The sequence below is a fragment of the Phaethon lepturus genome, unplaced genomic scaffold (assembly GCF_000687285.1).
Source record: "Phaethon lepturus isolate BGI_N335 unplaced genomic scaffold, ASM68728v1 scaffold19637, whole genome shotgun sequence".
Taxonomy (NCBI): Eukaryota; Metazoa; Chordata; class Aves; order Phaethontiformes; family Phaethontidae; genus Phaethon; species Phaethon lepturus.
Window position 1 is genome coordinate 1 of NW_010554266.1, and position 10,360 is coordinate 10,360.

Here is a 10,360-nt window from a genome sequence, read left to right on the forward strand (position 1 = left end):
GGTGTTGGGTTGACGGTTGGACTTGATGGTCCTAGAGGTCTGTTCCAAGCTTAATGTTTTTATGATTCTATTTAATAATCAGTCATTGCAAGATTAACATTTGGGGTTCCAGTATGAGAGTTCACTAAGATGTTTGAAATAGGATTCTTTTAAAAATTAAGTTTGCCATGCTACTTGAAAAGTGTGAAATAACGTGAACTTCTAGAGAGCTTCCTAACTGCCTAAGATCCTTTCAGAAACATTTAGTCTACTGATTAGTCACGTTCAATAAATTGATTTGGTTTTCTTATATTTGTCTTTTTATGTTTGTTGTCATTTAATCATAGCAAATGTGCCGAAACCAGGACAATGTTTTGTGAACTAATTACTTTTTCTGCGAGTGTACTTTTTTACAGAATAATGAATCTCAGTCAAAAGTCAGTCAAAGCATAACAAGATTGTTATTGGCTAAGAAAGCAGGAAGAAATACAATTGCTTTTCCTGGTTCAGTTGTTTTAATGAAGGTATGATTTCACGGTCAGCTGAAATATGTGGCTGTTCACCATGCCCTGGGCTGTAAGCACATTTCATGTAGCTGTCTCAAGTTGAATGAGAGAGCTGAGCCACCTAAGAAATAATTTTTGACTGTATAGAAAGGGTTCCTAGTTTTGATATGTGAAAGGTAGCACTAATATGTCCAATAAGAAAGGATGCTGCTCCTTTCAATGCCTGCACAAACGTGGACTGAATTAACATAATGTGTTGTTGCATCCTCAGTGTGTCAGCAATGGATGGTTTCAATGGCATGTGTACTGTTATATATTTATTGCATCATGGGTATGTGCCTGACTGAAATGACAGTATAGTCTTTAAGTGGAAGCCCATTTTTGTTATTGCCAGCTATATATTTAGTGATCTAGATATGAAACACTTGTACAGAAAAAGAATGACGTGATTTCCCATCTTCCTTTGGATAAAAAGAAAGGTGAGAAAACTTAGTGAAGTGTTTCTAGGTTGTATCAAGCGAAACATATCGTGCAAGTGGATTAATATAATAAATGTGAGCAAAATAGTTCTTCCTTAAATTATTTTAAAAAATAATAGTTCATTATTCAATTATGTAACTCTACAATATTAACTTCTGTTTAGTTCAAGGAAGAAATCTCTAAGCATTTCAAGTCCCATACTGATCAGCTTGTTTTGATATTTGCTGGAAAAATTTTAAAAGATCAAGATACTTTGATTCAGCATGGGATTCATGATGGACTCACGGTTCACTTGGTCATCAAAACGCAAAACAGGTAACCTGACTGACGAGCAGTCTTCTTTTTACCTCTAAGTAGTAAGCGTATTCTTAATTCCTAGTGTGATAGCTTTCTGTTGGGCAAACTTAGGTTTGACTACAATGCATTCAAAAGCAATACAAATACTCCTGCTATTGAACAAGAGAAGCAACCCAAATTCTGTAAGGTTGTGTCCCTAGATATCATGCTCATGCCTTTTAATGTTATTTTCTAAACTGAGCCATTACTATTAAATCACTTGAATCAGCTCCTTAGTTACAGTTGGTGCAGAATACCAGTCTGAAGACAATCTGAACAGTCTTTGATCTGTTTCACTGCATGGTAGCACCCATGCTTATGCCCCTGCAGTAGACAGGTGTGGTGAGCATATGAATTAGGCAAGCAGCCTTTAATGCTTGTGCTAGTTTATGATGGCATTAACTTTGTGTAACTACATTGTTACCGTGCTCTTACAGTCTTAAAGAATATTGAAATTCTGATATTAGTCTTGTGATGAAATAAGACTTTAATTTAATTTGACGTTCAGTCGGGTGTCCTACTAAAGGTGTGGCATGGAATAAAACCTGTATTATAGATCTTGCTAGCCTTCTCTTCTTTAAGCCCCAGATATGGAATTAGTACTATTTGAGGGGGTAGGAGTACATCAGGATCCCTAAAGCAAGGTAAGGACTGAGGAAGCAATTCATTGACAGGCACCCCAGGGATAGGATGAAAAGGTGGTAACGGTTGCAGTGATGCCTATCCATATTCTTAATGTTAGAAATTACTGTTCTGAAGAAGTGATGAGATTATAGATGTCTGAGAATCACAGTATGGTTGAGGTTGGAGAGGACCTCTGGAGGTCATCTGGTCCAACACCTCTGCTCAAGCAGGGCCACCTAGAGCCAGTTGCCTGGGACCATGTCCCGGCTTTTGAACATCTCCAAGGACAGAGACTCCCCAAGCTCCCTGGGCAACCTGTTCCAGTGCTGTCACCTGCACAGTAAAAAAAAAAAAAAAAAGTGCATTTCCTTATGATCAGACAAGAACCTCTTGTGTTTCAGTTTGTGCCAGTTGCCTCTGGTCCTGTCACTGGGTACTACTGACAGGAGGCTGGCTCCATCTTCTTTGCACCCCCCCTTCAGGTATTTATATACACAGATGAGATCTCCCCTGAGCCTTCTCTTCTCCAGGCTAAACAGTCCCAGCTCTCTCAGCCTTTCCTCATATGATTCTATGTTCCAGTCCTTTCATCATCTTTGTGGCCCTTTGTTGGACTCCCTCCAGTATGTCCATGTCTTGCTTGTACTGGAGAGCCCAGAACTGGACACAGGACTCCAGGTGTGGCCTCAGCAGTGCTGAGTAGAGGGGAAGGATCACCTCCCTCGACCTGCTGGTAATACTTTGCCTAATGCAGCACAGGATACCATTAGCCTTCTTTGCAGCAAGGGCACATTGCTGGCTCATGTTCAACTTGGTGTCTGCCAGGACCCCCAGGGACTTTTCTGCCAAGTTGCTTTCCAGCTGGGTGGCCCCCCGTATGTACTGGTGCCTGGGGTTGTTCCTCCTCAGGTGCAGGACTTTTCACCATTTCCCCTTGTTGAACTTCATGAGGTTCCTGTCAGCCCATTTCTGCAGCCTGTCAAGTTCCCTCTGGATGGCAGCACGACTCTCTCGCATATCAGCTACTCCTTCCAGTTCTGAGTCATCAGCAAGTTTTCTGAGGGTACACTCAGCCCCATCATCCAGATCATTAATGAACATATTAAACATGATTGTACCCAGTATTTAACCCTGGGGTACACTGCTACCTCCTGGTCTCCAGCTAGACTTTGTTCCACTGATCACCACCCTTTCCATCTAGCCACTCAGTTTTCCATTCTCTTCACTCAGCCCCTACTTCATCAGCTTCTCTATGAGGATGTTATGGGAGTCACTGTTGAAAGCCTTACTGAAGTCCAGGTAGATAATGTCCACTGCTCTTCCCTCATCTACAGGGACAGTCATTTTGTCGCAGAAGACTATCAAGTTGGTCAAGCATGACTTCCCCTTGGTGAATCCTTGGACTATTCCTGAGGGCTTTCTTGTCTTTCCTGTGCCTGGAAATGGTTTCCAGGATTAGCTGTTCCACCACCTTCCAAAGGATTGAGGTGAGGCTGGCTGGCCCGTAGTTTCCTGGGTCTTCCTTGTCCTTCTTGAAGATAGGAATGACATTTGCTTTCTTCCAGTCTACGGACACTTCTCCCAGTCACCATGATGTGTGCATCCCACCAGGGCCCATGAACTTCTGTATGTCCAATTTGCTTAAGTATTCCCTGACCTGATCTTCTTCCACCAAGGGTACATCTTCCTTGCTCCAGCCTTTTCCCCTGGTCTCAGGGGCCTGGTATTCCTGAAAGCCAGTCTTGCTAGTAAAAACTGAGGCAAAGGCAGCATTCAGTACCTCCACCTTTTCCATGTCCTGTGTAACCAGGTCCCCTGTCTCATTAAGCAGCAATGCCACATTTTCCCTAGTCTTTTTGTCACCTATGTACTTATAGAAGCCTTTCTTTTTGTCTTTGACATCCCTTGCCAAATTCAATTCCGTTTGGGCTTTCTTTCCTAACTCTCTATGAGAGACTCAGACAATGTCTTTGTATTCCTCCCAGGTTACCTATCCTTGCTTCCACCTTCTGTATACTTCCTGCTTGAGTTTGGCCAAGAAGACATCTAGAGATAATAGTGTATTTATTTATTTATTTTTAGAAAGAATAAAAATGTAAATTATGATTCTCAAGTATGATACTGTTGATGCATTAAATGTCATTATTGTATTAAATGCCAGATCTTGTGTACTGGGTGTGGCTTGGGCATAGTTTTACTTTCTTCATGGCAGCCTGTATGGTGCAGTGTTTTGGATTTTTGACCTAACAGTGTTGACAATACACTGATGTTTTAACTATTGCTAAACGGTGCTTGTACAGCATTAAGGCCTTCCTTCTCTCTTGCTTTGTGCCTGCTTCCCCACCCCACCCCACCCCCAGTGAGTAGGCTAGGGTTGGGAAGGGGACTGGACACTGGTCTGCTGGTGGGAGGTGGTGAGTGGATTGCCTTTGCATCACTTTTTTTTTTTCTTCACCACTTACTAAACTGTCTTTATCTCAACCCATGATTTTTTTTTTTTTTCCCCTCGTTCTTGCCCTTCTGATTCTTTTCCCCCATCCTGCCTGAGGTGGGGGGAAAATGACATTGTAACTGGATGGGGATTTAACTGGCTGGGGTCAACCTACCACGCCTTGTTCAACTTGTAATTTTTTTAACTTGCTTTTTATAGGTCACAAGATCATCCAGGTCAACAAACACACACCATTGGCAGTATTGCTACCACATCAATATCAAGCAATAATACCTCAACACCAACTTCAACAAATAGTAACTCTCTTGGCTTGGGTAAGAATATTTGTTAGGTAACATGGTGGGTATCTTGGTTTCAGGTAAGTATCCCTGGAGCTTTTTTCTAATGTAAACGGGACTTTTAAAAAAATTACTGATTACAAAAATCTGTGGTATTGGTTGTAATAAGTTTCTGATCAGTAAGTTATCAGAGGTAAGTTGTTTCCTTAATTTTTATGTACAGAACTTCAGGCTTATGCTGTTTCATCTTCAGTAATAAGGTGCCACTGATATCATATTCTGGCACTATAGATAATTAAACTCCTTCCAGTCTCCTCCTTAATGGTGCGTTTGAGTTGGACTCATAACATCATGACTTGGAACAGAAGTAACAAAGTTACTCCTAGCCTAGAAACCAGTATTTCTCGGGTTCTGATTGCATTATCAGTCTTCTCTTTCAGGAATAGAGACAGAAGTCTATAGATTTAAAAATATCTTTTTCCATAGTTACTGGGTTTTATTAGTCATGCTTTTCCATTGTCTGCTTTCTTTTTAAAAAGCAAAACAAAACCCCTGGAAAAACTGTTAAGCAGTTGCTTTTTTTTTTAGTTGTAAACAGTTTTCCAGACTGACTAGTACCTTCTAAAAATGTGAAACTTTTGTGTTTGCTGAACTCTGCAAAGGAGGAGAATTTAAAGCATTATTAGTTCTTGTTGCATCAGCAAAAAGAAGAGCTCTACCTTTTGTTTAGAATAGGGAGTATGCGTTGTATTAAGAGACTCCTTGTGGCAGTGGTCTGCCTGCCTCGTGGTGGTGGTCTGTCTATAAATGATTATTACAAGTGTATTGGAAAGTGTTAGGAATTAACCTGAGGCCCCAAAACTCAAACATCCCTTCTACCTCAGCTATAGTAAAGTAGAAGAAAAGCTGTTAGAATTGTAACAAGTTATCTTTCAGATGTGGTTTGGATTTCTAGGTTTCTTGTTATGTAAAGAAGCAAACTCTTAGTGGATGACTCCTTAACAGTCTTGCAAAGATAGAATTTCCATTGAGTTTCATTATTTTGAAGTGTGGGTTATGTTTATGTATTTTGTACTTAGAAAGAACTTGGATGTGTTTAGAAACATACTAGAGGTTGAAAGTTTGGTGGTGTTTTTTTTGTTTTTTTTTTGTTTTTTTTTTTTTCCTTAAAGGTGGCCTTGGAGGTTTGGCAGGCCTAAGTAGCCTGGGCTTAAATGCATCAAATTTTTCAGAGTTACAAAGTCAGATGCAACGACAACTTATGTCCAACCCAGAAATGATGGTTCAGATAATGGAAAATCCATTTGTTCAGAGCATGCTTTCAAATCCTGATCTGATGAGACAGTTAATTATGGCTAACCCTCAAATGCAGCAACTGATACAGAGAAATCCAGAAATCAGTCACATGCTGAATAATCCAGATATAATGAGACAGGTATGTAGAAAGATCTCTGAGTTCATGACCTTTGATTATACTGTAACTGTGAACAAAAGAGCAAGAATTAGACATGCTTAGATGAGTGTCAAAATATTGTTGAGGAATTTAGGCTTATTAGACAATCTGTAAAAGTCACTATAGGAAACTGATGTTTTTATTTCTAGCTGCTGGTGGCTGAAATAAGCTGATAATTTAAAAAAAAAAAAAGCAGCATAGTTTTGAAAGATGCTGAAGACTGTATAATCATATCTTCCAAGTTTAGAGTTGGATGCCGCCTGAAATCTTCTGTTGTCTAGTCAACAGTGAGTTTACTATAAAGTAATAATTCTCCAAAATACTGCTTATTTCCAGTTTATGTAACTGTGGGTACTTCTGATTGCTTCTAAAGTTATGTGTTATGTAAGGTATGCCTTATGTGGTAGAAAGCATCAAGAAACAAATGGAGGCTTTGGAAAATTAAGGTATTTATTTTTCAAGTTCATGTTATAAGCTGCATGCTGTACTGATGTTAGAAATGGTAGAAATATATTGTGTTGAGAAGAGACAAGAAAGAACAGGATGGTACATTCAGGGTTTTTTTTTTCTTCTGTTTAGTCAATACAGTTGTGTCAGAATGTTGGCTAAATATCAAATTCTATTGACTCCCCTCCCACTAAGATGACATCTTGATTTGGCTTTAATCCTAATTTCAAATGGAGTTAGACATTAGTAACTGAGATACTGTTAAATGCTGATGTTTTAACTTTAGAATGGATTTTTTTTTAATTAATACAAATTAAATGTTCTACCTCAGACACTAGAACTTGCTAGAAACCCTGCAATGATGCAGGAAATGATGCGAAACCAAGACCGAGCCTTGAGCAACCTTGAAAGTATACCAGGTGGCTACAATGCCTTGCGACGTATGTACACAGATATTCAGGAGCCGATGTTGAATGCAGCACAAGAACAGGTGAGAAATGATTGTAGGGGCCACTGAAAGTAAACTTTTATTTTTTGTTGTGTGGTGGTGGTGTTTTGTTGTTGGGGGTTTTTTGTGGTTTTGGGGTTTTTTTTGTTTTGGTTTGTGGTTTTTTTTTTTTTTTTTTTTTCAAAAATGAAAGAAGATGAATAACGTAACTTTTCAAATACGTACTTGACAAAGCTTAATTTCTTGAAGCTTGAAGTCAATGTGTGGCTTGTTCCTATGCTCTTTTAAACTTGAAGGAATAAAGATTGTTTTGTGAGTTTGATAAGCTATTTTAATGTTAATTTTTTGTTATATATATTCTAAATTTATTTATTTTTAAATCTTGGACTTATAAAATTCCTGAGGTCCAGGAAAAATTAAGAATGTGTTTAGTAGCTTGAAACCTAAGGTGGGAAGAAAAAAAGACTTTGGATTTTTTCTAAGTTGGAAACCACTATGCAAGATATAATCTTACTGTGATCGAGGTACTAGTGTATTGGGTTTAAAATGAGGTGTGATTAACTTATCTTTTTTTGTTGTTGTTAGAGAAAATATCTCTTTCAACGTTGGTATCTTTTCAGAATATTTACAATGGCTTATTTTAGGACAGTGACTATAATTGATTAAGAGCCATAACGTTGGGTTTAAAATGAGGTGTGATTAACTTATCTTTTTTTGTTGTTGTTAGAGAAAATATCTCTTTCAACGTTGGTATCTTTTCAGAATATTTACAATGGCTTATTTTAGGACAGTGACTATAATTGATTAAGAGCCATCGACATTTATCTTTGCGTGTAATTTTGGAAAGGTAATTTGCCATTTCTAGCAGGCTTTAAAATAGTCTACTAATAGATGATATGTGTTTGTTTCTCCTTCTGTAGTTTGGAGGTAACCCATTTGCTTCCTTAGTAAGCAATGCATCATCAGGAGGAGACAGTCAGCCATCTCGTACAGAAAATAGAGATCCTTTACCAAATCCCTGGGCTTCTCAGTCCACCTCTCAGAGTTCCACAAGTACCAGCACCAGTGGTGAGAGCAGTGGCAGTAGTAACGTCGGAAATAGCACCTCTGCTAGTACGGGGCAGAACTCAACTATACCAAATTTGAGACCTGGACTAGGAGGTGTGTCTGTTATTGCAATTGTATATATTTGCAAATATTCAGGAGTTTGCTGAAATGATTCTGTTATTAGAAAGAGATGTTTTGATTGAAAGTTTGTATTGCTGTTTAGTTCTATAGAACATTTGATTAGTATCGAAGTCCTCTGTAGAAAAGCAAACATGAAAAGTACATGAAGAGCACTAACAATACTTGTGGACTGCCTTAAAATAACAAAAGTAGGGAATCTGTAGATGAATGATAATTTTTTTCTGTTTGGAGACAAACAGGAAAACAGCTAATAATGTAGGTACTTAATGGGACTGCTGTTGGATACAACCTCTGGCTTAACTTGTTCCTAGGGCAGATGCATCTGTGTAAGCAGAATCATGTTGAGATGTATTTAAGGGGCTAAAGCTCATTTAAAACAAACAAACAAAAAACAAACAGAAAAACCCCAACAAAAAAAAGCACATAGTTGTATCCCAGTTCTAGGCAGTCTAATTAATTTGATTATAGTCAAGATTTTTACTAAAGCGACCCTTTTTTTTTTTTTTTTTTAAAGTTGGTATGTTCAACACACCAGGAATGCAGAGCTTGTTACAGCAGATAACAGAAAATCCACAACTTATGCAAAATATGTTGTCTGCACCCTATATGAGAAGCATGATGCAGTCATTGAGCCAGAATCCTGATCTTGCAGTACAGGTAAATACTTTTGGTGTAGCAATGTGTTGTGTGCACTGAAGTGAAAAAATGAATTGAATTTATGATACAGTTACTTTTTTTTTTAGTACAGAGTAATTTTGCCAACTTCTCAACAATAACTTGTCTGTTGTAAATGGTCCAGTTTTTAAAGTATGTTAATGCCTGACTTACTGAAATTATTACCTAGGTATCTTTAGCAATCTGTTGCACTAAGTTTCTTCAATTTGTAGTTGGACATCACGTCAGGCATTCTCTTGTAAGGATTTGTGAGTTTGTGTATGTTTCATACAGCCCTAGAATTTAGTGGCCTAGCATAAGAACCAGTTAAACAAAACAAATGCTTTGATTAAAAATTAATTATAACTCTGCTAGTAAATAAATACCCACCCTGGCTTGGGAGGACAGAAGTAGAGGGGAAGGAGTTGGTGCCATATCTAGCTGTTCTGGTTTTCATTTCTCATCTGTGATCCTTGCTCACAATAAAAGGGCTGATATTTACTGCTGTTTTATGAATGGTATTGTAGAAATGCTTTCTGATTTTACTTACAGTAGTAATATCCAAAGTCAAATCTTAAACTGAGATAATAATATTATCTTTTGTATATTAAACACTTAATTGGAAAATATCCCAGTTTTTTTGCAGATTATATTTACAGGGAAACCATCACATCTCCAGTGGAGGCTGACCAGAAAAGGCTTTTCTTGTTACATAAATGCGAGGATCTGGCAAGGATTCACTTCAAAAGTTTAACACCCCCACCACCCCACAACAAACAACACACCCAAAAATAACAAACAAACAAACAAAACAAAACCACAACAACTTCACACCACCAATGATTTCAGTCTATTCTCAGGCTGGTGGTTCATTGTTTCAGAACAAATTTTGGTCAAAGGAGAAGTGGGAGATAATTACTCCGAGGTTATCATAGACTATTATCTTATCTGATTCATATGTGGTAAATAGTTGTCTTAATCCACTCTAGTATTTACTTTTTGATCTACTGCTTGATCTATGATGTTATTTTTGTCCCATAGATGATGTTGAATAATCCTTTATTTGCTGGAAATCCTCAACTTCAGGAGCAAATGAGACAACAGCTTCCTACTTTCCTTCAACAAGTAAGATGAGATACTAAGTGTTGTTAATAAATGTCTGAAATTCAATGAGCAATTTTTGGAATAAACTGGTGCCTTTCCTTGATTTCACTTAAAGCTAGATTCTGTTACGTGTATTCTCATTACTTTCAGACACCAAGTTGCATTATCCCTTGATAATGAAATGCTTGATTTATCTCTCTGTCCCTTTCAAAAGTTAAATCTGGCTTTTAGTGGATGTTTTGTCTGTAACTAGCTCAACTGCTTTGATTTGCTGTTGTGCCTTTGCTTAGAAATGACTTGTTCATACTGCACAGCAGCCAGAGGAAAATGGTTTCCTACGTGATTCTTTTGCAAATTAAAGAAAAAACATTATTACTTTTTGTCCTGGTTTCAGCCAGGGTAGTTAATTTT

The 10,360-nt window shown here is 38.0% G+C and overlaps 1 protein-coding gene across 1 annotated transcript; it reads left to right on the forward strand.

Annotated features, from left to right (window-relative positions):
* Window positions 1–395: 395 nt before the first annotated feature.
* Window positions 396–9,979, forward strand: LOC104614634 (ubiquilin-1-like; the record flags this gene model as incomplete). Its single annotated transcript, XM_010291803.1, has 8 exons — window positions 396–503; window positions 1,129–1,280; window positions 4,576–4,691; window positions 5,828–6,090; window positions 6,887–7,045; window positions 7,924–8,164; window positions 8,706–8,848; window positions 9,887–9,979. Coding segments are annotated over 8 exons (1,275 nt in total), but the record flags the coding sequence as incomplete, so codon positions are not given.
* Window positions 9,980–10,360: the final 381 nt, after the last annotated feature.